Source organism: Phoenix dactylifera, chromosome 7 (genome assembly GCF_009389715.1).
Source record: "Phoenix dactylifera cultivar Barhee BC4 chromosome 7, palm_55x_up_171113_PBpolish2nd_filt_p, whole genome shotgun sequence".
Classification (NCBI taxonomy): Eukaryota; Viridiplantae; Streptophyta; class Magnoliopsida; order Arecales; family Arecaceae; genus Phoenix; species Phoenix dactylifera.
The window spans coordinates 2,012,941-2,038,197 of record NC_052398.1 but is presented as its reverse complement, the minus strand read 5'-3'; the positions used below and the strand labels follow the sequence as shown (position 1 = coordinate 2,038,197).

Below are 25,257 nucleotides of genomic sequence, written 5' to 3'. Positions count from 1 at the left end.
ATAATAATAGTGGATGACAAACCCTAATCACGATAGAATAACTTCGAAAAGAAAGAAACACCTGAAAAAAAGAATATTAGAATTTAAAATTTTCAATTAATTTAGCAAGAACAACTATAGAAATTACCATGCTAGATTTCTCTAACATTTTGAATATATTAATCAGTGTGTATTGGATTAATTACCTAGGTACTTTTAATTTTTTGGCACCTCAGGGGGGGCTTCCAAGTTGCTCCAACAAGGATTTACTTGGCTATATGTTGGCTTCCAACCATCTTTGAGAAATTACACATAATTTGTTTCCATCTCATAGCAAAATTTTGCCCTACAATCTTTTAGTTTCATCTCTCACAGATTTATGTTAGTTCTTCTCAAGTTTCTATCTTTAATTTTAGTACTTTCGTCATCATTTTCAAAAAAAAAATCCTCACTATTTTTCACCAAAGACCCTTTTTTTTATAGAAAAAGGAGTATGACCACCCCCGTCAAAGTCTTTAATCAAAGATGCAGAAGCTTATCCAAGTCTTAAACCCTTTTGCTTAAATCGATTGGATTGACTCATGGTAGAAAATAATGAACCATCATAGATATAGATTCATTACATGCCTGCCGATAAATTTAGCTTTCATTAATATATCATATTTGGCTGCGCATGCGTTGCCTATCAAGTTTCAAACTTTTGATTTACTCAAAATAAAAAGTTACAACTTTTGACTCAACACCCCACTTTCATCCTTTCACACACACCCACACACTCACAAAAAAAAAAATCTCACTTTCTTTGACGATAGACAAACTATTTTGGGTCAACCTACTTTGATTTAGTTTATTTTGGAGTGGCCTATAATTTATTCATGAGGTCAAAATCTAGCGTCGACCATGCCATTACAGATAGGGGTTATCGTACTTTAATTTTATATTATTAATATTGAATATGTCTTTTAGTATTTTTAGGCTTATTAATTATGATTTATATAAATGTATCTCTTAGAAAGTTGTAAACATCAATGCAGCAGGATATGTAATTAAAGTCATCTTGTAACTATATAGTAGGGAAAGAAAGCCAGCATTTAGTGACTGACTGCACTTGTTCTTTTTCCCTTCCTGCTTTCTTTGCTCCCAAAAAATCAAAAAAAAAAAACCATATCAAGTCGTACGTGTCTCCTCTAAAATGAGATAGTTGAATCTCTCTTTGATTGATGTATTAAATGCAAGTGTTAGGTTGGTGTGTAGCAAAATTTTTTGTGGGTCCAAGATCGAGTATATTATATATATACAGTAGTGTTTCTATTTAGTCACTTCAATTTTTTAGAAAGCCAATATCCAAATGAAAACTTTAAACTGGTAGCAAATTCAGTTAATAACGTTCAAACAGGATCCAATTACTGAACAAAGTCACAAGACTGTCAAGACAAAGCACTGAGATCAGCCAACCTCCAGAAGAACCTCGAAAAAAGAAAAAAAAAACAGCTGCATCACCCTCAACAAACACACGCCCACACACACACACACACACAGAGAGAGAGAGAGAGAGAGAGAGAGAAAAGCAGCAGCTGCAAGACCCTCATGAACAACTTTTGAAAGCATCGTCTATCAGAACGATGCGATCCATGATGTCGGAACCTATCAATCAAGATTTGATATGCTTGCTCCTGGATCCTCTCCAGTGGTGGAAGACGACATTCCCAAAGAGGAGGGAACACTGGCGGATGTGTCGCCCGAAAGATGCCTCTTCAAGCGACCCAAGTCATCAGCAGCATCCAGCATCGTCGGCCTCGTCGACGGGCTCTCCTGGGTGCAGAGCAGACCCAAATCTACCAACTCTCCAATTGCCACCTCCCACATTCTTCTCGCTTCACACGTCTGGTTCTTCGCAGCAGTCACCAAGGAGGCATCGATGACCCTCTCCACCCTTCCATTGTAGTGGCCCTTCACCCACTTGGGCAAGCTTAAACCGCCTTCGAACATTTCGTCTGTGGGTCTCTTCCTTGTGACCACTTCAAGGACTAGAACACCGAAGCTGTAAACATCTCCCCTGGTTGATGCACCTGAGCCAAATCCATACTCTGAAAAAATTCACATGGATAATTAGTAAATGGAAAGCATCCATTCATATGTACGTGTACTATTCGTATGTATCAGTGGTTTCTGCAGAGCTCAAAGTTTATATGCTTTACGTGGTCATACTGCGGTACCACTATTAATTTGTAAACTAGATTTGTCGGAGACCACCCCAATCCATGCATAAAGTTCTGAAAGTTGAATAAAAAAAAACAAAAGGAATATCTTCTCCATATCAAAGTCTCAGTTAATACTTCAAGGCATGAACATAATGTACGTACCTGGTGCTATGTATCCAACAGAACCCCTGAGCATATTCGCAGTCGAACTCCCCATGTCGGTTGTGCTCCCCGCTCCACCATTCATCACCAGACTTGCAATCCCAAAATCAGCGACCAAAGCAGTCATATCATCATTGAGAAGCACATTGCTGGGCTTCAAATCGCAGTGTATAACCTTCACAGGGGAGTGGTGATGCAAGTAGGCTACTGCTTCAGCTATATCACTGCAAATATTCACCCTCTGGGTCAAGCTTAGTTCGGAAGATCCTGAATGCAGAAAGCTGTCGAGGCTACCGTTTGCCATGAAAGGAAGGACCAAAGCCTTGAAATCCGGTCGGCTGCATGCTGTGATGATTCTCATAAGGTTCCGATGTCTAATTCTCTTCAGAACCTGGCATTCTCTGTTGAAGATCTTGGCTGCATTGCCAGCTTGGAGGTGCAACACTTTCACTGCAACAATGGTCCCATCTCTTAAGACTCCTTTGTAGACCCGTCCATAGCTACCAGAACCAATTAAGCTATCCTGATCAAATTCTCCAGTTGCCTTGACGAGGTCTCGGTAGGTGATTCGTGGGAAACTTGATCTTAGGACCAGCGAGGAGCCTCCACAAGCGTCGCCTCTCCCCCTGAAAATCCTCCCTTGGGTCTTTCTGATTCCAATAATCACACAGCATACTGCCAGTAAGAATGCTAAAACTGAAGCACCAACACAAATGAGGATCAAGAATTTATGCAAATGCAGCCATCTTCGTCGTTTGAAACGAGCCCGTCCGACGACTGGGCCACATAACTGTGGATTTCCAAGATAGGATAGATTGGTGAACGACGAGAAGACTCCACCCATGGGTATTGGTCCATTGAAGTCGTTGTATGAAAGATTCAATTGGGTGAGACTGGTGCAATTGTTAAGGCTCGACGGAATGTCCCCAGCCAAGTAATTGAAGGAAACGTCAAGAGCCTCGAGGTTTCGGAGATCTCCAAATGATTTGGGAAGCTGTCCTTGAAGAGAATTGTGTGAGAGGTTGATGCGCTCCAGTTCAGCGCATGCTGACAGCTGAGAGATCACTACTCCGGTGAGGTTATTCGATGACAGATCGATCTCTTGGACGTGATCCATCTTGCTAAGCTCTATCGGCAAAGGACCTTGAAGCTGGTTGTGTGAAAGGTTAAAGGAAATCTTTGCAATGCTTGACATTTCTAGGGGTATCCTTCCTGTTAATCTATTGTATGACAGGTCTAGCTTATCTAATCTCATGCACCTTCCAAGACTGACAGGTATTTCTCCATAAAGCTGATTCTTCTGAAGATGAATCTCGCTGATAAGATTTAGATTTCCGAGACTCCTTGGGATTTCACCAGATAATCTATTGTTGGATAGATCAAGCAGACCCATTTTGCTGATGTTTCCAATCTCCGCAGGAACCGCACCAGTCAATAAGTTATGGGACAAGATTAGCCGCTCTAACTTCAGAAGCTGGCCGATCTGAGTGGGAATAGTTCCACGTAGAAGGTTATTCGACAGATTCAATAGCGTGATATTGAAGAGAGAGCCAATGCTAGGAGGAATGGGTCCAGAGATCATGTTGTCGCCCAGCAGAATTATGGACAAGGTTTTGGCGACACTGCCTGCAATTTGAGGCAATGGTCCACCAAGTCCTAGTCCTTCCATTTCAAGTTCCAGCAGTTTTGAGCAGTTGGAAATAGCTAAGAAAAATGGTCTCAAGTCGGTGTTGTTATGATGGCTTGAAAAATTGTTGTAAGACATATCAAGATATAGAAGGTCTGTCTTGTTCGAGACGATGTCCACCGGCAGTTCGCCTGAGAGGAAGTTATATCCCACATCCAGTTGACGTAGCAATGATGAATTTGAGAGCCATGATGGTAATTTTCCAGTCAAATTATCCTGGTAAAGGTTGAGGATGTGCAAGTTTGGCAGATAAATTCGGGCATCCGATGGGATCTCGCCGGATAGATCATTGGCCGAGAAGTCCACGGCACGTAATTTACTGCAGTTGCGAAAGATAGAGGCGGGAATCTGACCTGTTAGACTGTTGTTGCCGAGGTCGATATAGACAAGGTTGGTGATGGTGGCAAGAGATTGTGGAATTGGACCATCGAGAAGGTTTCCCGACAGTTCTAGGAACTGGAGGTGCTGCAGGTTGGAGAATTCGACCGGAATGTGCCCATGGAGATTGTTGTCGGATAGGTCCAGACGTTGAAGTTCGGTGAGGTTGGCGAGAGATTGCGGAATCTGGCCATCGAGATTGCTTTCCGAGAGGTCCAGATACATGAGGTCCCGTAGGTTGGAAAATTCCATCGGAATGTGCCCCTGGAGACTGTTGTCGGCCAGGTCTAGATGTTGAAGTCCAGTGAGGCTGGCGAGACATTGCGGAATCCGGCCATCGAGATGGTTTTCCGAGAGGTCCAGGTATATGAGGTGCCGTAGGTTGCAGAATTCGACCGGAATGTACCCTTGGAGATTATTGTCGAACAGGTCCAGACTTTGAAGTTCGGTGAGGTTGGCGAGAGATTGCGGAATCTGGCCATGGAGATTGCTTTCCGAGAGGTTCAGATACATGAGGTCCCGTAGGTTGGAAAATTCGACCGGAATGTGCCCCTGGAGACTGTTGTTGGCCAGGTCTAGATGTTGAAGTCCGGTGAGGCTGGCGAGACATTGCGGAATCCGGCCATCGAGATGGTTTTCCGAGAGGTCCAGGTACGTGAGGTGCCGTAGGTTGCAGAATTCGACCAGAATATGCCCCTGGAGATTGTTGTCGAACAGATCCAGACTTTGAAGTCTGGTGAGGCTGGCGAGAGATTGCGGAATCTGGCCATCGAGATAGTTTTTTGAGAGGTTCAGGTACATGAGGTGCCGTAGGTTTGAGAATTCATGTGGAATGTGCCCCGTGAGACTATTATTGGACAGGTCTAGCTTGCGAAGGCTGGTGAGGTTGGCAAGGACAGGGGACAGGAGGCCGGAGGCAAGCCTGCTCCCGAGCAGGAGATGCACAACATGGAGTCGCCATCGATCGCAGACGACACCTTCGAAGTCGCAAACATCGGTGGACTCGTTCCAATTTGCGAGAGCAGCTTGAGGTTGAGACGTTATGCTGTTCTTGAAGGACAAGAGGGTGGCCTTCTCTTGGAGAGTGATTGCTCGGTCTCGGGGATCCGAGAGTGGGTGATCATCTACGGAGACGACGTGCTGGAAGAGGAGGAGGAGGAGCAGGAAGATGGCATGCTTCAATCCCGTGAAAGCTATCGACTTTTGCGGAGAAGTTACTAAACTAGGCTTGGTTATCACCTTGGCCATGATACGTCCCTTCACACGGTTTTCTTCTATGCCTTCGCTAGAATAGAAATAATTCATTAGAGAGAAGGAAGGTGGCTAGATTACTCTAAACTCAAGAGGAAGAGGGTGGTCTGGGGGGAGGGGTTGATGGCTTGGGGCTCTATGGGAAGATAAAAACTAGATTGGATGGAGGAGGGTGGGGAAATTTGGAAGGGAGGGAGGAAGGATGATAAAATAAAGAGCGAGGGAGGGGGAATGACGCTGGGGGGAGATATTTATCATCGTTTCTTCCAGATGGGTATGATTATGCTATCTAAATTGTTCTTCTTTTATGGAAGTTTGTAAAAGTGGGTGCTCAACTGAGTGCGGCCGCAAAGGAAGAAGAAGGTGTTGAAAGGGATGGATGGAAGGGACGGTTTAATTTCATGGAAGAACAGTGGCTTTGCTGCTTTGGGGAAAAAAAGGCAGCAGTGGATGAAGACAGTGCCATCGGCTTGCATCGGTTGGAAATGTGCGCCCTCCCCTTTTTTCATTAAAAAAATAAAAAATAAAAAATTTCCACATAAATTTTTTTAATATAAATATATAAACGATCTTATCTAAAATAGCTAATCGGAAGATATTATATGAATTTTTTGGTCTTATACTCAAATTCTACCCAGCAAACAAATAATGTGGAACTAAGAAAATACGCTCGCACGAGTCCTCGCATACTCCCCCGTTTAAGCTCTGACGTTCTCATCAGGTTAAGGGTTCCGATCCATTCAAATCTAATCACAAGCATCACAATCGGCATGTGGTTAGCTCTAATGGATCCGTGCTGCAGTGTCCCCTAATCTATATAGGTTATAGGCCAGGTCCGATCTCCTCAACGAATAACTGATGTGGAATTATTCCGTGGTCAGCCTTCATGAAATCATATTGCAATGTTTCCTATTCCACGTAGGCTATGGGCCGAATTTGCTTTAAATCTAATCACAAGCACCACAATCGGCTTATGGTCAGCTCCAATGAATCTATGGAGTAGTGTTTTCAGTCCATATAAGTTATAGATCAGGTCCGCTCTGATACTATTTGTAATAACTTAAGACCTCATCAAAAATAGCTAGCCAAAAGGTATTTTTGGAATTCTTAGTTCTATATAAGTACCAAAATTTCCTCGGTGAATAAACGATGTGGGACTAAACATGCACCCACACGGGATTTTTTGTTCAGAAGTCTGATCTTCTATGCCTAACTTCTTTATGCCGTCTCTGGAACGATTGACCTCACCTTTATTTGTTCTTCGCCGGAACAAATCTTAAACTTGGAATGCCTAACTGTTTCTTGGTAATCCTTGAGGTGAGGTGTGGTGTGTTTGTGTTGACTACAGGGAGGATTAGATGGATGCTGATGCGTGTCCATTCATCACTTAGATATGAACCTTGTTAATTATTCAGAGGATATATGCTCGAGTTCATTTTATATGCTTGTATGATAAGTTTGTGCGCGCTGTTCCAAAATTAGTGCCTTTCATGAATCGAACAACGGCCAGGTTTGGTGTTTGGAGGACCTGGCCATACTTGCTTGGGAAGGTGGTCTGATCTTAATATCCATCAACTCTTTGTTAAAGCTAACCATTTGTAGCTGCAGGAAATACCGTCAATACAACAGGACCACGCAAAAATAATAATTTTTGAATGGTCGTATTAGGAATGTATCGGAAATTCAATAGTAAAAATATTAATAACATTTAATAATTTTGGTTTGCCACCATCTACAGCTATGAAAGCCATATTAACAAGTCAACTGTTTTCAATGGTCCCACCACACCTTCTCACCAGCATATTGGGATAAAATGGAATGGGGCTTTGTCCTTTATCTCAGAAAAAAAATGAAGCATACTATCTTCCAATGCTTGCGTACGTAGTATAATATGCTAATCTTATATTTGACATTAATGTAAAAGTGGTATTGCTTGTTTTCTTGTTATGCGATTGATATCGCATTGAAGGAAAATGAGACAAAAAATAAATTCTGCATCGACATGAACATTTTTTTTAACTACAGAACTTCAACTTGGAGAATGGATGGCCTGAAGCTGTTCCTACTGTGGTCCGTGCTCAATTCACTCAGCTATCCTCTCTTTTGGCATATGTTACTCTTAATCAGAAGGAGGATCATGTTTTGTGGTAGGCCAACAGCAGGGGGACCTCTTTCTCCTCATCTCTATATCAATTCCTCAACTCGAGATGGATGAAATGCAGCTTTGCTTCCTCACTCTGGTGCTTACCTATTCTTCTTAAAATCAAGTGTTTCTTATGGCTCTGTTGGAAAAAGAAATTGAACACGAAAGATCTAATTGGCAGAAAGCTCGAAAAGAACCTTGACGGGTGCATGATTTGCAACCAAGATCCGAAGACAATCGGCCATTTATTCTTCTCCTGCCATTTACTCTCTTCGATTTAGAAGACTATATGCCTTGCTCTGGGAGTACTTCATCCTCAAGCTTCTTTTACTTTTCTTTATTTGGAATGGCTCAATAAGAATTTTTCTAAAAAGGTGCGACTTCTAATTCGCTGCATTTACATGGGTGCACTAGAAGGAGAGAAACACTAGGCTATTTCTCAACAAGAGGTGTTCGATTGCCTCGGTAGCTTCTGATGGATTGCTTTTGTTCCATAATTAATCTATCTTTTGCGACCCAAACCTTCTGCCTGGTTTTGGAAAAAAATGGTTAAGAGTTAGGAAGATAACCTCTAGCCTCCCTATTGCATAACATCTTATCATTCTAGTTTATTGCTTTATGCTTTTTTTTTTTTTGGTGAAAAATAGGAGGGGGAGGGGAGGGACTAGCCCACCCGCGTAGCAGCCCCCACTGGGCCCCCTTCCACCAGGAAATGTTTGATACAGATAGCAGGTTTCGCATGCCTTCCCCGACCCGTGGGATCATCGCCTTTACGTGTGGGTACGTCACCCCAGCGCCATCTTGGTACAAGTGGAAGGAAAGCATAACAGCCAACGAGCCAGCCGGACGTGGGGCATCCGATTTTCAATGAGTTGTGTAGCTGATTTGTTAATATTTTTTTTGAATAAACTTTGGGTAACCTTCTACCTCTCTTCTTTTCTCAATTTTTTTTTTTTATCGATGTTTGGACCTCTAATAGTAGCTTTATTTCGGTAAGGTGGTGTAACCTAGGGCGTTTTAAGTACTAATATATGTGAGATATAGTGCTAAATACACACTACCATATTTAGATATAAAAACCTGACAACAAAGGGGACTCAAAAGGGCAAAATCCATTTTTCCTTCAAACAACACTCAAAGGTATCATCACATCAAAATAAGTTTTGTGCATAAATTCATTTATACTTCATTATATCAATCATGTTCCCTAATCCATACAAAGTAAAAGTTTTTTTTTCCCTAAAAATCTTTCAGGATGCATGCAAGAGAATCCAGAATCATATATACGGAAAAAGAAAAAAATCCTTCAGGTTCCGTCCACGGTCGCGTTCACAGGACGCTCAACACCGTAAAGGCACAGCGCCAAGGCGAGTCCCCCACCTTAAATGATATAACAAAAATACCCCCTCCCCGTTCTCGCTTTTCTCACCGGCCGACGCCGTTCTCTCCGACTTCGATTCCAGGATCTTTCATCGCTTCGAGAGGGGGGATTCTTGCAGCCAAACACGCCTTCAACTCCGATCGCTCGCCCATTAGATTCTGATCCAAGCATGGTGAGCTCTGTTCTCCTTCTCCTTTTCGGCCCTCTTCTCTCTCGCGTGCCTCTCTAGATTCTCCGCCGTCTTAGCTTAAAAATCTAGGTTTCTTTTTTTTTTTTCTCGCTTTCTTGATTGGATTCTGACTTTTTTTTGCGTGTGTGTTGTTATTCCGTGTTCTCTGCTCGCTCTTGTCTCAATTCAAGAAAATTAGGTTTTTTTCGCTTATGGTATAGATATTCTTTTTCATTTTTGGTTTTGTTAATGTGATTTTGGTATCAAGAAAGTAAAAAGAAGAGATCTTGATGCCCGAATTGCAAAAATTGGGCACTAGGGAATTAAATCCAGATACCGGTCCATTCGTTGGTGCATCATGGATGATTTCCGGATGCTTGCAGTAGTTTATTGCATATGCATGAACGGAGCACAGAAATCATAGAGATATATAAACATATAAGAGACTCGCCTGGTGTGGGTTTTCTTGATCTTGGAGTGTATTTTGGGTATTGGGTTTGGGATAGGTGTGCTTGAGGTTTACGAATTAAGTAGTTATTTGGACAACCATGTGCAAGAAGATTTTTTGATGGGCTTCTCTGATGTGAAAGCTTGTATTTGAGATATACGACGATGGTGAAATGACTTTGAGCTGGAAAATTCAATTTCGAGGTTGTGGTAACGGATATAGTTCACTCACCAAAAAGGAAAGCTTTTGTAGTGAGAAGATCACCTTTATCTTCTTATTTCCCTTCTTGAAGGTTGATGACATGCCTAAATAGGCCTGGAAATTCTTTCATGTGCATTAAAGCCATTAGTCTAATCCAAGCATAAAGAAGAAGTCTAAACCTTAGTCTATCCCGGAAGGCAAAGCTTACACCCCTAGATACTTGAATTGGCAGAGCAGTGAGGTTCTGGAAAATTATGAAACAGAAGCACCGAAGAAGCAAATCTATATGTAATAGGAAGCCCTCATGTGCTAGTAGTTTGGACTGTGGTGGTGTTGATTGAAACCCTTTGTCAATAAAAATTCATGGAGGTGGTGTTGATTATAATTAAAAAGATCATTTTTTTTGATTCAGTATTATTTTTTCTGTAATTGAAAGCTAATATAATGTTTAGTGCAAGGTTCGCCATACCGGGTCCGGTAGGCATACTAGTCGTCTACCGGACTTGTACGGTTCCGGTTCGTTCCGGAACTGGCCGGTACGAACCGGCTCGCTCTTCTCCGCCGGAGCCGGGGAAGAAGAGAAGGAGAGAGAGCGCGGGGAAGAGAGGGAGGGAGAAAATCTGTCGCCACCATCGGAGAGCCGCTGAGGGGCAGCGAAGGCCGGGGGGGGGGGTGGAGCCTGCAGGGGCATGGCGGAGGCCGAGGCTGCGGCCGTGTCTCTTGTTTCTTTCGAAACAGAACAGGGGACGCGGCCGCAGCTTTTAAATTTGGGAACAGGGGACCCGTGGGCTCTCCTGCCCCCCCACAGGCTCCGCCGTCCCTCCGCGGCTCTCCGATAGCGGCGACGGATCTCCTCCCTCCTGCTCTTCCCCACGCTCTCTCTCTTTCTCTTCGTTTTCTTCGTCTCTGGTACAGAACCGTCCCATACCAGTTTCCACTACTCCGGCATACCGGTTACAAGCCGGACCGGTTCGAACTGGCCAGTATGGGCCGATAGGGCTGGTTCGTCAGACCTTGGTTTAGTGCATAGCATATATTGTTGAAAGTTAACTATATTAAGGTCTTAATGGGTTTGCTACTATGAAATAACCAAATGAATAATTTTAAAATCTCCTTTACATGCCTTTTTCTGATTGAAGCATCATATTTCTCAAGTCTTAACAGTTGTTAAGTGAGCTTCTTATTTCATTGGTTTTGAGTCTCTCAGCATTTTGTTTTGATCCAATGACATTTTTCTAATTGTGAATGCTTTTCTTTGTGCAGGCTAACAGGCACACCATTATTCTAATGCAGACATCTCAAAACAGGGCAACTAGAACGTTTATGGATTATAATTCAATTAGTCAAGCTATGGATGGTATTCATGATCAGTATCTCAAATAACACCATGTTTTTAATTTTCAATAAATAAGCTATGTTATAAATTATTCACACTGTGATCTTATGATTGCTGACAAAGCTTTGCATCAGATTTTTTTTTTCAATTGTTTTATGGACAATAGCACTAAGACCCTCAGCATGCTATGCTAGGTCTGGATACAAATAACTTTCTGTTATAAGCTCCCATGGATTTTGTGTATTTCATCATTTTTTTGCTTGTTTTGGTTCAAATTTAGTATGATGTACAAAAAGTAGTTCTCCTATACTCTCAACATCATTGTCAATGTCAAAAATTTACATCACATACAGAATAGGTCAAGTCCTTTTGCAAGTAAGCGATACCTTGCTCATTCGCAGTTAATGAAAAGTTGTGCAGGCGATTTAAAAATATGAGTGGATGTGTATAGAGACTGCTGGATATTCTCAAAAGTTGATTACATAATGTGTAGCACTTAGTTTTGTACAGCAAATTCTATTGTGGCAAACAAGGGTTCATAAAGCTGAGTTATTGTTGTTCCACAAAGGCCTGATGGTTCTGGTTGAGATTGTGCTTTTGAGTAAACATGTATTTTTTTGCATCTTTGGCAGCTTTTAGCCCTATGCTGTAGGTTATGTCCTGCATGGTGAACTCTAGTCTGTGTCCTTAGTGGTTGAGCAAAACTCTGGTTTCCAGTGCTTTAAATAGTTGAAGGTATTTTGTCCAAAGCCTTGAATAGAATGTATATCTTTCTTAATGATGGTTCTTTGGGTCCTCTTTCTTGTTTGAGGTAAAAAAAAAAAAAGCTTCCAATCTTCTTTTTTCCTGGGGTCCTTGTTCACTTATGGAATCACCAAGTGGTGGGGAAAGAATCTAATTATCTAACTATTCTTACCATTTAACCTATATTTTCAAGGCTTTGGACTCAAATCAGTTCACCGATGACCGATGAGATGTGTGCCCATTAATTTTTTTGGTAATTTGAATTATGTCCGTGTAAAGAGATCATTGATTAACATTTTTGCCCCCTTTCCCCTTGAGATAAGTTCTGGCTGTTTATGGTTTAACCATATAATGGTAAGACATGTCTGCAGGGGAGAATTTTGTATAGTGAAAGAAAAAGAGTAAATATTCCATTACATAGCTTACATTAGAAGTATTGGGTATGCAAGACAAATCATGCTGGAAAAATGAATCATGGTAAATTATATGGGTGATATACTTAGATTTGATTCAGCTTCACTTATACCCAAATTCAATGCAAATGCATGAAAGTTGGCTTGATATATGTATACATATGTGTATGTATATTAGAGAGAGAGATTCCTTTTTTTAAATTTTTTTTTGATAAGTTTTCCTTCCTTTAATTTATGTTGACATCTATCAAGGGAATGTGTATTTCTCCAATAAAAGACATTAAGATATGCACCTCACTTGCATGTCATCAGCCTATGTAGCATTACCTCAGAGCAGCCTTTAACATTGCGCCTTGAAGCATGAGTAAGGGGTCCAATTGTGCTGATATAGATCCTCTCTGGAACCATTATTTTGTCATAATGGATGACAGCCATCATTTGCCCATTGTGTCCTGAACTGAATTTGTTTTTGAAATGATTATTAGCTGTCATAATGCATTAATACCTGAAACAACAAGGAAAGTAAAGATGTTGTTTAATAATGTCACTGTTTACAACATTAAAATAAAAAATCATTCCTCCAGATGGCAAGAAAAATTAATTGAAAAAACATTATTTAATGCAGATGAACAGTGAATATGGCAAATAGCAGCAATTATTCCCACTTTGCATGAGCTGTTATGATGGGATATTGGCTAAATAGCAGTCATCATTTTAAAGTCCATAATGTATGTGTATAATGTGATGGAAGGCCTTTGAAACTGTTATAACGGCATTTTGTTGTTATAAAGGCCGTCAATTTAAACATTCGGTGAAGATGAACTAAGCTTGAAATGTGGCTTCTCCAAGAATGGCCCTTCTATTTCTACCATGTGTGATTTGTTGTTGTTCCTATAATTTTGACTGACAAGAGAGTGAAAAACACATCAATTACACTAGTTTTCTAATGACATGATTTTAAAGCCAATAGTTGATAAAACATATATGCATCGCACTTAGGATTTTGTGTGGCCAATTTATCAGTGTCATGGAAACCTCATGCAGCATAGCTTTGGAAACCAGCAATTATCTGTTGGTAGTACTAGAAAATGTGAAACTACTTAAACTAAGAGCTTCCCATTATTGCAAACAAGAGTAAGTATTTTTGATGATTTATTGACTGATACTTGAAGAGGTAGCTGTTGATCTTCCTTCATTGATCCATGATTACTTTACGTGGTGATCATTATTGTTGATGTGCACAGGAATCTGTGGTTTGTATGAGAGGAAACTCAAGGATCTTAATCCCACAAATGGAAATATCACATATGACATCGCTGATCTTTACAACTTCATAGATGGCCTGACCGATCTTAGTGCATTGGTGTATGTATCATGTACCATTTAATATATACCATGTTGTAATCATCATGCACGATCTTTCCAACTTACACATGATTGTGGGTTCTGACTGCAGGTATGATCACTCAATTCAAGCTTTTCTGCCATATGACCGGCAGTGGATAAAACAAAGGATATTTCAACACCTGAAGAAATTGGCCTCCCGTTAAATATCGTTGTTGGCTATGGTAGAACCTACAAAACTTGAAGAAAGTGTGGATGTTATAGAGTGTTGTTTACTGAATCCTACAAAAGAAGAGTTCTCTATTGTGTGTAGTCTTGTTAATTTGAAGTGCTTGCCCTTGGTCAGTCTGTGGATATCAGAGGTTCCCTCATTGGGTTCGGATTGCCTGTTTGACATGTCACAACTAGAAATGTATCGTGGTAGGTCACCCCTTCTTGTGGGCAGATGTTTCAACAGTTTTCATATGGCTCTCCCATTTATTATTCAAGTTACCCTATTTTGATGCTCCATCTTCCCAATTCCCAAACTTATATGCTTTCATCTTGTAGCATCTGCAACACTGATTAGGTCTGTTAGGTCTCTTGCTTTGGTTCCTTAATCAGGAGTTTGCAGTATAATTGTGGAGGAAAGGTTTAGTTTCTTTATGGGAGATAAAGATTTGGGTTGCTTGAAATCAAACATAAAATAATAGTTGAAAAATACCCCTGCAAAATTGAATGTGCAAGAAGCAAGAAGGTATCTTTCTAAATACATAATAATAATAAAAACCAAAACCAGCGGCATTTGGAAAGTGTGTTTCTACAATAGAAATAGGAGGAGCAGGATATATTTGAGCATGGGTTTTCGAATTATATGATGAAGTGATAAGTGAAAGCGTTTGGAGGATACGTGAGAACGGAGGCAAGCAGAAATCTGTCTTAAAAGTTTTATCCATAGTATATACCAGCATGTGTATGATGGCTTACATATCGTTTTTTATTCCAGTTAATCCTGATTATGTTATCATGGAGAAATGCTTTGTTCCACATAATCACCTGCCAGCCAGAGGGAACGGAAGGTAAAACATTGAAACTGAATATAGAAAGAAAGCAAAGCATTTTTTAATGTTTCATGGGATTGGTGCAATTCGGGAGTCAGCCATCAAGCATGCTCTAAAAATATTTATGCCACCAAGGTGGTAGCCTAGTGGTAAGGGGACTTGGATTCCATCTGAGTTGTTCGGATTCGAAACGCGCAGGCGTCGATTAAATTAGGAGACCACATGCTCCATGCCCGAATGGCTTTGTGTGGATATGCTTTCCTTTAATCAGTACTGAGGTGGCGCTGGAGTGACGTACTCACACGTGGATGGCCCAGTGGGGTTTCCATGGGTTGGGGAGGGCATGCGGAAACTTGCAACCCGCATCGAACATTCTCTGGTGGAAGGGGGGCCCAATGAAGACTGCTATGCGGGTGGGGTTCTGCCCCTCCCCTCCTATTTTTTCACCAAAAAAAAATATATTTATGCATTTAAACGCTTCCCGTATCCTGCAGCCCATTTGTGCTTCTCCTCCACCTCCCTATCATGCACACTCCCCCCCCCTACTTCAGGTGTGTTCGTTGTTTCTTAAAGACATGTGCCTTTCTGGTGCCAAAGTTCAGACATAAGGTTATTTGAGTGCTTCTTCATGGAACAATTGTTGTATTTTCATGCTGAAGATGTTGCATATTTGAAGTCTGAATGTCTTAAAAATTTAGCCAATAATGCTTAATATGACGCTTGGAAAGCATGCATTTATATTATATCAGCTCGATGATTATAAATTTTGATGATTGATTTGCTTCTGTTATAGTTTGTCTCGATTCTAGCATTGTCTGTCGCTTGCTCTGATCTTCTTCGCTCACTTAGAAGCCTAGAAGTAGTATCAATGGACTGATTCTTGGGGTAGATCTGCACTTCAATGGAATTGCCACTTCTTAATTACCAATGGTTTCTGCAAATAATGTGCAACATAAGCGCTCAACATTTTACTCTTGTCAGGTAAGAACAGCAAATTGCGGGATCAGCACCTCCTCTATGTCTCTGTAGTAGCTTGATATGCATCTTGCTATTTTTCGTTGCTTTTCTTCATCTATATTGACATCATTTGTTAATGGTAATGAGATTTTATGATCTGCTAATTTAGTACCTCTTTTATGTCAGTATTAACTTGATCTATGATCTGGGTTTATTTCATTAGCATCAGTATCTTTTACTTGAATATCTCCTAATGTAGCTGTTCATTTTTCTTGGAAGAGTTGCTCATTCCGATTTAGAGAACTGTAGCTCTAGATCTTGGTTGCTAGACTCAAAAGCGTGCAAGGAAGCCGATATCTAAAAAGCACTTAAGAAGCAGCTGCAGGTTTTGAGTTACCATGGAGTTTCTATATTTCTCCAGGCATAAGCTTCTATTACACGAATTCAGAGCCAAGTTCATTACATGCTTATGTTTAGCTAGAAAAGCTATTATTGTATTCCTAGCAGGGAATGTATGACGAAGTGCTGATCGGAATCAAGCTCTGAGACTTTGTTTCATTTTGCAGTAGCATGCATCCTATGGATATCAAGTAATTTTACAAATTTTTCTAATACCTACTAATACCAATATACCACTTTCTAATGAAAATTTAGTTCATGACCACATTCAGGGTGTAGGATGCTCGTTAGGTGAGCTTGTAGTTTTATAAGATTGTAAAGTAGGCGCAGAATGTAATTCGCATTTAATTACAAGATTATCTTAGTCATGATATCTACTCTTTTACCATCGAACAGCTTGCATATCAGGGTAGAATTGATTCTACCATTGTTCTAATTTAAAAGCTGCATGGCCTTAAACTTGCGTAGATGGAGTATTTTCTTGAATTGGTTTTGCAGGAACTGAAGTTTTTTCTTTTCACTCTCGATGAACTCTGGAATGTCATTCTATATTTTTGATAATTCTATTTCAAAAACTTAAGAAGCCAACTAATATCTTTTCACTCCCAATATAGCTAAAGCTAGCTAGAGAGCAGAAATCTAGAATTATTGATAAAGTTAAATATATTAAAAGTGAGATTTATAAAAAGAAAGTGAGGATAGTTATGAAAAGAATGCAAAAAGGTAAAGGTATCAGAACCAAGTGAAGTACCCAACTGACATTTTAAGTTGGCTTTCTAATTCATTTAATAAAATCTTAAAACTCAAGAAATATTTTTACCTCGAGGTGTTTCTTTTTCAATATTGAAGATACAAATTAAACAAATCATGGATACATTTATTCTACTGCATCACTTATTAATGTTATATGCTGAACAAATCATAAAGAGTTGGGAGTTTCCAAAGAACTAAATATTTTACCAGATAGATTACCAGATAGAGGTTAAATAGTTCAATAGAATTTAAATAAACCGTTTCTAACCAAAAAAAAAAAAAAAGTGGTCTTTTGTAATTTTATATAACTAAACAGATATTTTATGTATTTTTTTCTTTCTTTTTTGTCCCCCTTCTCCGGTCCTAACAAAACTCTTGGAAATTTCACCGGTCATCATCACGGTGGTTATTCTTCGCCTTGAGCGGTCCTAAATTTCTCAGTGGGTCCCACAGTAACAGTAACCATATCACTTACGGTAGAGTAAGCTCCGTATTTATTTGGTGTTTCCATCGTTTACCCTCCATCCAACTAATCGGCGATGATGTCCACGCGAAACACACCAACCAGTGGCGTCCAAAACCTCCAAATAAAAGTAAAACCAAGAAAGAATAAGAAGATGTCCTCGCGAAACACACCAGTGGCGTCCAAAACCTCCAAATAAAAATAAAGCCAAAAAGGAAGCAGGAGGAGCTCCTTTAATTCTCTCCCTCCCCACCCCGTTTCCCTTTTCCAAAAGAACTCGAGGGAGAGAGTAAGAGATTCTCAAAGATAAGAGAAAGAAAAGAGATCTCTGCGTCAAAATCCCTGAAGCTCAGGTTTGCCTTGGCCCTTCCTTGTGCTCTCTCTCTTTTTTCCCTTCTTTTCTTGTCTATTCCTTGTGTTCTAGGGCGAGGAGGAGCAGGGAAGCAGAGCAGCGGTGGGTCTCCCTCTCTCTCTGAGGATGGAAGGCTTCTCGCCGGCTTCTCCCCCGCGAATCTTCTGGAATTCCCGCAAGAGATCAGGTATATGCCATCAGACACTCTGTTCCAAATCCAAATCCAATTCCTATTCCAATTCCAATTCCAATCTCTATACACAAATCATCGGAATTAAGATTCCTTCCTCGTGGTATTTTTTTATTTTATTTCTTCGATTTGGTTGGGTGAGAAAATTGTTGAGAAAAATTGGGATCCGAGGTGTTGAGGCTGCTGACCGGTAAATGCCGGTCCGTGGCTTCCGTGCGTCGCCACGCCAGTTTTCTTTACGGTTGCTTAACCGGCAGCGGCTCGGTTTCTTCTTTTGCTCGTCGGTTCCATTCTGCCGTTTCCTTATTTTCTAATAATTTATTTTCCGCAAATCGGCCAAAGAGAAATTTGAATTTCTGAATGAAATTCTGCCTGTTGCTTTGTAAATTTAAGTCAAACAAGTTGCACGTCAACAAAATTTCACCGAGTTTCTTTCCCTTGTCGTGCAACTTTTGCACCATACAGTACCGTACTATTACGTACAGTTGCCAAATCATCTATTTTAAAGATGGACAGCTCTCATTTATTTATTTATTTATTCATGATACTATTGGTGGAATCATAATGGGTGGAGACGACGAAGAAGAGCTAGCAGCTATTCATCCATCTTTGTACGATAATTTAGCCCTCAAGTTTAATTGCCCAAAAAGAAGCCTATTGCATTATTAAGGTAATAATTAGCCATTTTGGGTGTTGTAAGAAGTAAGTATGTTTTAATTATTTTTTAGTTGTTATTGACGCTCAAGAGTAAAGACCATGGTTGTTAAGTGGATATGAGATGAATGGCGCAGAATCATTGGAGTCGAGGGTTTGTGAACGGGTCCGACTCCTCAAGCTGCAGCCCTTCCAGCTAGTTACACCAGGACGTATTAATTAATCCCCTCATTAATTCCTCGCCCCATCCAACAACAACCTTAGGTGAACCCCCACCTTAGAGTTGTTGAATTTAATAAATCAAGACTAAAATATCTTATCAACTTTGAGAAATTATATTCTATATTGTATGCATTATGTGGCCATGCACGTCAAGAATCACAGCTGATGCACCATCTGGCCATGCACTTCACTAATCATATCCATTTATTTTTATAATAATAAATCATATGGTGCATGTTGGATAGGATATAAATTATTATTATTATTATTTTAAGAAGGGATGTGCATGATTTGGATCTAATTGGTTTGGTGCTAAATCTAAATCCGAACCGGTTTAAACTGGTTTTCTAAAATGGAAGTCAGAATTAAATCGTTCATCTACAAAAAAAAAATTTTGACATCAGTCTATTTTGGTTTGATTTATTGGATTGATATTCTATTTTATATAAAAAATTAAAAAAATAAAAAATTATATGTATAGACGTATATGGAATATTGGATTAGATTGAATCGGTTTGAATATATACGCATGCATGATCGTCAATCTTATTTCCAGCCGGTGGCCGGAGCTTGGAAAATGCACTCAAGGAAGAGAACCTCAAACCACCCACCAATCAACCCGAGGAACCGGCAAAGATGGAAGCTGCGTCGCCACCCACATCAGATGATCGCCCAAAGGAGGCGACGAACGCCATGTTATCCGGACGCCGCAGAGCTCTCTTCGAGCCACTGGAGCCCGCCAAGGGTTGGTTCGGCGGCCGCCGAACCCCGGCGGAAGTCCTGCTTCCCCCACCGGACTTCGACTCCACATCGTACCCCAAGGGATGGTTGGTTGGCAAGAAACGGAAGCTCGTGAATGTTGATGTCGTCGAGAGCATGCGAAGGATCGCCGTTCAAGAGATGAACAGAAAGGTTTGGTGACTTTTTTTTGTTGTTGTTGTTTTCGGTTGGCAATGGGAGCTAACCAGAAGTAGCTCTCAGTTCTCCCATCTCTTGCTGATGGCGAAATGGGTGAAACAGGACAGGGAGATCGATGGGCTCAACGAGCAGTTGGAAGAGGATGCACGATGCGTCGAGCACCTCCAAGTTCAGCTCCTGCAGGAACGGAGCAAACGGATGGAGGTGGAGAGGGAAAATGCCATGCTTCAGGAGCAAGTTTCCATGTTAATGAACATGCTCGAAGAGGAGACCCAAGCTGTGGAAGAGGAAGTGGCTGCTCCCGCCAATCCTTGATGCCCCCATACCCTTCGTCCCGAAATACAAGGTGTTGTTCCCATTTAATGTGTATACGTCTCTGTGTATGTTTCACTTCCTAGCATCGCTTGGAGATGGGTATCTCCTCTCGTATGTGATAGTGGTTGCATCCCTTCATTCTGTAATTCTTTCGGATTGTACCTGTATAATAATAATTCAATGCGTATATGGATTCTTGTAAACCCTACAAAGATTTGGATGTCATCAAATGAACTATTTCATTATGTATTTAAAATCCAACACTTCCACGGCGTCTAAGAAGCTATCGTTGGAAAATGAGGAAGAACATTCAAGAAAAAAGTGATAGAAACTCTCAAGAACAAAGTTTGAAAGAAGACTAATTTTCATTCAACTCCTCCCTTACAAATGGATGTTTATAATGACTTCATGTGACTCTAAAAATTCTTACATGTAATTCATAACTTTTGACCCTTAATATTTCTAACTCATGACTCTTGATATATGCATGACCTATAACTCTAAAATCTTATATAACTCATAACTCTTGTTCACATTCTACAATTTATGACTCTTAACCTTTTATAACTCATGATGACTTTTGTGATCCTTGGTCTTGCATCTTTTTGACCTTGATTTGACTTGACTTTGACTCTCTAACTAAGATACTAGTTGGATGCCACATCACCTTAAAAATCAAATTTATTATCCAACAGCTACACAGCCTACACACTAATTTTTTACACTAAGCTTCCCAGGAATCGAGCAAGTCTGGCAGCGAAGCAATGCGAGGAATTAAGTTGCATCAGAAATTCATCAAGGGAATCGTGTCTCGAGATGGTGGCAGGTCCATCTTCCATTACCATGCTGCCCCCAGGTTCACCAAAGTCCATGAAAAGATGCTGGGATGTAGTCTCCAGTTGAGTGTTACCGGATGTTGATGGAATGCCTGAAGTCATCTTCTCAAAAATGCAACTTTCTCTGTCGTTTGCCGAATCGCTCATGAACATGGAATCTTCTTCAAGGCCAGGCACTTCCAACTGATCCCGCCAATTAGGTTCCTTCAACTCCTCAGCGGCACCGGCACTGATGGTATGTTCTTGCCATGCTTGAGATCCCATTCCTGAAGCAACAACTGATGTTTTGAAAAATAAATAAGAAATAGGAAACAGCATAACATCACAGGCAGAAACTTTACATATTAAGCAACCTGATGAAAAATACTGCAAGCAAGCCTAGTACACAAGAAAGAACTGCCAGAACAATATGGAGCTCCCTATGATCTAGATTACAGAATATGTATGTAACGCGGTACACTGCAAGCAAACCTGACATGCAGTAGTCCGAATGATAGTATATTTAGATAACTGTCTGTTATTGACGAAATATAGATCGCATGATAACTTGGGTATCAAAATCCAATACGAAAAGCAATGAGTGCATGTACATGAGTCCAAAATTCAGGTACGAGTCGACAAATTGTTGCTTGTGATCATGAATTGTTGCCTAGAAATGAAAGGGGCAAAGGCAAAAGAATCATCGACGTCGAACTGTTCACCTGTACTAAAACCTAATGTAGATAATGGTGGTATGTCATGTTATAGTTGGTCGTTGAATATGTTGGTGCAATATCTAGGCAAGATAAATGTATTAGTGTCCTTCATCAAGTTCCTATATAAAATAAACAAGAATGCCCCATGTATAGTAATTGATTCTTGACAGCTTAATAAACATCTGTATCAGTGACGCTATGGTAAATTCAGACCCAATAACAACACCACTCATTCAAGAATTAAGCTTGGATTAAGATGACCAGACAGCATATGCATTCCAAGAGACTCAGACCAGTCAATTGTCATAACCCATTCAAGATGAATGAATAATAGAAAGGAAAAGCATTCAGAGTTTTCTTTTTAAGGATTCAAGAAAGCATGGCTAGCTGTTCAGATAATTTATACTGTTTCAGCATCATATATATATATGCCAAGAGCTGCTGGTATGGTCTTACCTCTGCTTGGTGGAGTTTCCTGTGAAGTACTCGCAAGAGAAACCGGTACTTTGCTCTTCATGGACGATGATGAAGTAGCACAAGGCGAACAAGAACTATTCTTCATATTGTCAAAGACATGATCTTTAGCTTGAAGTTGATCAGCAAAAACAGAGTATTGAGGTTCAAAGTATGCAGATTCCGATTCATCTTCTGGTTGTTGACTCACCAAATATAAACGTGGATCGCATCGGAAAATCTTGTCCATATGCTTTCTTAATGAGCCTTGCGGATACTCCAGAAAGTGCCTGGTGCAAGAAAAAAGTTGATACGTGTTATACAAAACATTAGGCCATTCACTTCCTATTGGAAGTACACAATATTGGAAGAGAGAACAAATGAAGCGTGTTAAGAGTAGATATTACTTGTCTTTATTCAAATTAGCACCAACCAAATTCTAAAAGGTTCTTTACCTATGGCCACCATGCCCTATTATAATGCACCAATACATGCATAAACATATTAATAAATAATTTATATTAAAATTTTCAATTTCAAGATAGATCATTAGCTTTATGCATTAATTAAATGGTTGATACTTGAAGCATTAAATTTTACCTGTGTATGCTTGTCTGCAAGCCAGTAAAATCCATAGAAAGGTATGTTTTCTAGGCTGAGGATTAATCCCTTTGTAGAAAAGAGGTGTCTTAGATAACTGAACAAAACAAGCAAAAAGCTTGGTTAAGGGAACGGAAACATTATGCTATTAAAAACCATATTCTCTAGATGCTTATATAACATTACCTCTATTTCCAGAGATCCATCCCCATTTTCAGGGTAAGTTACCTTCAGACTTTTAATATATGACCATGAGATTTCAATCTTGCTCTTCAGACCACCTTCAAGAAACTCCCAAATAAGTTTTTGTTTTTGAAAGTAGCACTTCGCCACTAAATCGCCTCCATATCTTGATACACGCTGTTCACAAGTGCATTTTAGTTAGCCGCATGACAACTCTTCATCCACGTTGATGAAGGACTACTTGTAAACATACAAAGTACATAAAAGTTTTAACTAATGACAAAGAGAAAAATTAGTTATGCTCTCATCTTGGCCAGAATGTCTGTAATCTTGTTTTTTTTTTTTAAAAAAATAATTCTTTGATCTTGACCGAGAGAATCCGATATCACGATCCTTACCGGTATCTCCAATATTATTACATAAATCTTGAGTTTGTATTCTTTCATATGCTCCAACCGGTGGCAATTTAGAACGATTAGTATTTTACTCTACCTAATCAATTGCAGACTTCTCACAATAACAGAAAAAAAAACTATAATTCAGAAAAAGTAAGGTTCAGTAGCAGTTTTATTGCATCAATTCCATTGAATATTCAATACGTTAAGCTTTAGAGTCAAATTCTTTTTTACCTCCCAAGTCCCGATTCTTAAACGGGTAGCATGAAATTCTGAAGCTTTCTCCTTTCTAGTAGCGCCAGAAACATCGGCAGACGTCATATTTCTCTTTATCCCACTGTCAGCAGTTTCTCTACTTGAGATGCCCATGGTGCTTGAGTTCGCTTGAGAAAGTGTCACGTTAACTATTTCCTCAAAAGATTTGGTCGTCGAAAGATGAAGACCTAACGGGCCAGGTCCACCAACCTGCAACAAAACAACCAATATCAACTCCAAGCCATTGGATCCCAACCCTAAATATATATAACAAAAAAATATGAACAAAAGATCAACAAGAAGGTTATAATATCATACCATTAAACTTAGCAAAAACCGAAACTATGATTGGTTTCTCCTTCCTAGATATTTCTCTTTTAAAAAAAAATTAAAACCTTAATTGTAAAAGAAACTGAGAAGAATTTTTATTCTTAGCTCAAAAGTTATGTCACCTGTTTTAAGAAAGATGTTCTGAACAGAGAGAGAGAGAGAGAGAGAAAAAAGAGCATGTAATTTAATAACATGATTCAAGATCTCAAAATCTCTCACGGCCAAATATTCTGATTATTCGAAATAAAAAAAACGTTGAATAAAGTATTCTACCAGTTGCTGCCCAAGGGCAGAGTTGTCTTGTGCCAGGTGTTGCGAGGGTGCGTCGGTCTTGGGTCTCTGTTGGAGCGGGCCATGCTCCTCATCCAAGAAATCCTCGCTCTCCAACATAAGATCCAAGAAATCGTCGTTCTCCGACATGACTGCTGTCGCCGTCTTTTGAGCGCAAAAGAGCTAAAATCAAGAAGGAGAAACCGGAGTTGAAAGCGATGAGGGAAGAATAAACAGATAAAAGGCCTTTAAATAGAAGAAGATTGTGCGGTAGATATAATTAAATATCTAAATAAAAATATCAAATTTGGTAATATGTTGAGTATACATGATTTTTTTTGGCTCAACTAAAAAATACACGATCATCATATATATCTGATTTTGATAAGCATCATGACATATGTGCAATTTTTTTTGGTAAATATATAGATTGTCGAGAAGGATTTAGCACTTAAATTAAGTAAGATAGATCAATCCTTGATTACTTACCTAAAAAGTTTAAGTTGGATTTCAGCTAATTCCATTAGTCCTGTAGTTGATATAAATTCCTAATCTCGTTTTAAGTATGATTTGTAGAAACTTAGTTTTCATCTTGTGCTGACCTGCCATACATGACGGACTTTGATATTTGAAGGCAACTTTCATACGGCCTTTTTTATGCATTATTTAACATGGATTGATTAAGAATGGATTTTATGCAGCAGGTGCTGGATTTGTGCTTTGCAATGAATTAAGAAATTAGCTTGCCGTTGATGTAGTTCATTTATGTGATGTTTCGGAAAAACTAGTTGATGAGGCTAATTTTGCTGGTGATCGGTTAGCAAATGAAGGTCTAAAAATCATTGTGTCACCCCTTTGATGTTTCAGTTCTTCTTCTAAAATAATCAAATTAATCGTGCTTCATGCTCAAGCATAACATATATTAATTAGTTTGCATGTAAGCTTATAAAACTAAGTCTTTGTTTCACATTTTTGGTCAAATGCTATCAAGGTTACTTCGAAATACTATAGAACTCACGTTAGAGCTACATGAATTGCCGTTTTCATCAAAAAAAAAAAACTACAGAATGCAATCATTACTCGTGCCTGATAAACATGCCTTCAGTATTTGTTTTGTTTCTTGTTCTTTACATATTGTTA

At 39.8% G+C, this 25,257-nt stretch overlaps 3 protein-coding genes and 1 pseudogene across 5 annotated transcripts; 2 read left to right on the top strand and 2 right to left on the bottom strand.

Annotated features, from left to right (window-relative positions):
• Nucleotides 1-1,525: 1,525 nt before the first annotated feature.
• On the bottom strand, nt 1,526-5,655 carry LOC103710481 (putative leucine-rich repeat receptor-like serine/threonine-protein kinase At2g24130). The gene is made up of 2 exons (XM_039128433.1): nt 2,343-5,655; nt 1,526-2,066 (listed from the first exon to the last, which is right to left on the bottom strand). Exons 1-2 carry the CDS (start codon nt 5,653-5,655, stop codon nt 1,627-1,629), a joined length of 3,753 nt encoding a protein of 1,250 aa, XP_038984361.1. The 3' UTR covers nt 1,526-1,626.
• Nucleotides 5,656-9,144: 3,489 nt separating this feature from the next.
• Nucleotides 9,145-14,347, top strand: LOC103710450 (enhancer of rudimentary homolog). Its single transcript, XM_026805941.2, has 4 exons — nt 9,145-9,354; nt 11,264-11,357; nt 13,738-13,858; nt 13,950-14,347. Exons 1-4 carry the CDS (start codon nt 9,352-9,354, stop codon nt 14,041-14,043), a joined length of 312 nt encoding a protein of 103 aa, XP_026661742.2. The 5' UTR covers nt 9,145-9,351; the 3' UTR covers nt 14,044-14,347.
• A 3,255-nt stretch (nt 14,348-17,602) lies between these two features.
• On the top strand, nt 17,603-21,501 carry LOC103710451 (protein HEADING DATE REPRESSOR 1-like). 3 transcript variants are annotated; one of them, XM_026805942.2, is made up of 4 exons: nt 17,603-17,988; nt 19,424-19,779; nt 19,888-20,131; nt 20,838-21,501. In XM_026805942.2, exons 1-3 carry the CDS (start codon nt 17,928-17,930, stop codon nt 20,098-20,100), a joined length of 630 nt encoding a protein of 209 aa, XP_026661743.2. In that variant the 5' UTR covers nt 17,603-17,927; the 3' UTR covers nt 20,101-20,131; nt 20,838-21,501. The 3 variants fall into 3 exon arrangements, with proteins under 3 accessions (XP_026661743.2, XP_008794376.2, XP_008794377.2); XM_008796155.4 differs by lacking the exon at nt 20,838-21,501 and having other exon boundaries at nt 17,605-17,802; nt 17,874-17,988; nt 19,888-20,379; XM_008796154.3 differs by lacking the exon at nt 20,838-21,501 and having other exon boundaries at nt 19,888-20,379.
• Nucleotides 20,820-24,267, bottom strand: LOC113462949 (annotated as a pseudogene).
• Nucleotides 24,268-25,257: the final 990 nt, after the last annotated feature.

What these genes read in the sequence shown, in the direction of transcription:
- LOC103710481 (XM_039128433.1), bottom strand. Translation starts at nt 5,655, where the DNA reads ATGGCCAAGGTGATAACCAAGCCTAGTTTAGTAACTTCTCCGCAAAAG. An exon ending in TGTTGGATACATAGCACCAG is followed by an intron (nt 2,067 to 2,342) that starts GTACGTACATTA and finishes GAATTTTTTCAG; the next exon opens with AGTATGGATTTGGCTCAGGT.
- LOC103710450 (XM_026805941.2), top strand. An exon ending in AATTAGTCAAGCTATGGATG is followed by an intron (nt 11,358 to 13,737) that starts GTATTCATGATC and finishes TGATGTGCACAG; the next exon opens with GAATCTGTGGTTTGTATGAG. An exon ending in ACCGATCTTAGTGCATTGGT is followed by an intron (nt 13,859 to 13,949) that starts GTATGTATCATG and finishes TTCTGACTGCAG; the next exon opens with GTATGATCACTCAATTCAAG.
- LOC103710451 (XM_026805942.2), top strand. Translation starts at nt 17,928, where the DNA reads ATGGAAGGCTTCTCGCCGGCTTCTCCCCCGCGAATCTTCTGGAATTCC. An exon ending in GAATTCCCGCAAGAGATCAG is followed by an intron (nt 17,989 to 19,423) that starts GTATATGCCATC and finishes TCTTATTTCCAG; the next exon opens with CCGGTGGCCGGAGCTTGGAA. An exon ending in TTCAAGAGATGAACAGAAAG is followed by an intron (nt 19,780 to 19,887) that starts GTTTGGTGACTT and finishes TGGGTGAAACAG; the next exon opens with GACAGGGAGATCGATGGGCT.